This window comes from Miscanthus floridulus, chromosome 8, assembly GCF_019320115.1.
Source record: "Miscanthus floridulus cultivar M001 chromosome 8, ASM1932011v1, whole genome shotgun sequence".
In the NCBI taxonomy this organism is placed as follows: domain Eukaryota; kingdom Viridiplantae; phylum Streptophyta; class Magnoliopsida; order Poales; family Poaceae; genus Miscanthus; species Miscanthus floridulus.
This window is the reverse complement of record NC_089587.1, coordinates 60209419-60210957: the sequence shown is the minus strand read 5'-3', so window position 1 is coordinate 60210957 and position 1539 is coordinate 60209419. Positions and strand designations below refer to the sequence as shown.

General features: G+C 55.7%; 1 protein-coding gene across 1 annotated transcript; it reads left to right on the top strand.

Annotated features, from left to right (window-relative positions):
- Positions 1 to 695: 695 nt before the first annotated feature.
- On the top strand, positions 696 to 1181 carry LOC136469164 (uncharacterized). Its single transcript, XM_066467470.1, has one exon. It carries the CDS (start codon positions 696 to 698, stop codon positions 1179 to 1181), a length of 486 nt encoding a protein of 161 aa, XP_066323567.1.
- The last annotated feature ends 358 nt before the right edge of the window (positions 1182 to 1539 follow it).

Here is a 1539-nt window from a genome sequence, read left to right as displayed (position 1 = left end):
GTCCAAACATTGCAGCTGGCTCTTCATAGCCGATCTCACATAGTTCTCCCACTGATTTGCACAACCAATTGAGATCATTCGCCTGAAGATGTTCGGAGGAGAACCTAGGTGCAGTACACCATCAACTGCAATGTCATCATCTCCAAGGCAATGCAGCTCCTCCCAAGCCTTTTGCAACCATCTCACTAAATAAAGGCCTATCATTGAATAGCACAAGCACGCTTTGCATATCAAGAAACTCAACATATCCATAGCGATCGCTTTCAACGGTGCCTCCATGATATATGGTCACTAGGTTGTCCATCTAGTTCAAACACGTAACGAAACACATGTCCTTTAGTCAAAATTAGACAATAGATAGTACCTAACAAGTACTTTCTAGCTACAAACTAAGTAATCAAGATAATAACTACGTATATATATACGGTGTACTCACTAAATAGCTAGATCATATGTAGTTAACTAAATATGTAACTACATATCTAAGTAGCTATCTAACTATATTTATGAACCTATGTATCTATGTTACTATCTATCTACATATATATCTCACTAGATCACTAACTAAATCAACTATCTGAGTCATCACATTAACTAGTAAATAACAAATGCCAACTAAGTGGGTACATTGCATATTTATAATTTTTACCTTTCCAACGACTACTCCGCGGACGTCGACGGAGTCGCAGTGGACGATGGGCTTGGGTCAGGCCGACGATACGGACCGGCGGTGGTACGGCCGACCGCTGCAGGTGGCGGGGTCAACGGTGGCGCGGACGACGACAGCGGTGGCGCGCGGCGGGCGCGGGATGCCCGGGGCTCCGCGCGGTGAGTCCGGCTCGACGGGCGCGGGAGGCACGCTGGCGCTGGACGGCGGCAAAGCGGGGCGAGGCCAGCGAAGGCGGCGTGGCGCGGCGGCCAGCCGCGGGCAACTGCGCGGCGCGGGGGGCGGCGCTCCTGCAAGCCTAGGCGCGGCGCGGCGCGGGCGTGGCGCGAGGGGCGGTGCTCCTGCAAGCCGAGGCGCGGCGCGGCGCGGGGCGGGGGGGCGGCGTGGCCAAGGGGCGCGGGCCGTCCGCTGGGCGCGCGGCGCGGCGCGGCTCGGCGCGGGCGCGGGCGCGGGCGCGGCGCGGCGGGGTGCGGGCGAGGGTGGCGGCGGCGGCGGCGGAGCTCGGCTATCCTAGGGCGAGAGAGAGAAGAAGAAGAGAGGAAAGGCGCGGGCCCAATAGGTATTAAAGGCTCGGCGCCATTCACGTTGGCGTCGAGCTCGGCGCCAAGATCTACGGCGCCAAGCTCCCTGCCAGGTCATTCACCGTGCCCAGGAGCTCGGCGCCAGAGATGATGGCGCCTACCTCGGCGCCAGCATCAATGGCGCCGAGCTAAGGGTCCATTTTCTAAATTCTTTCCGCCAGGAGTCTATTTGTGAGAAACTTAAAAAAAAAAGGCTAAATTGTAAAAAATTTGGACGTCGCTGCTATTCTCTACAGGCCGTATTATCATCCTCTCGATGAGTTGGTTGAAGAATGCCTCTGCGATGTCCTC

What these genes read in the sequence shown, in the direction of transcription:
- LOC136469164 (XM_066467470.1), top strand. Translation starts at nt 696, where the DNA reads ATGGGCTTGGGTCAGGCCGACGATACGGACCGGCGGTGGTACGGCCGA.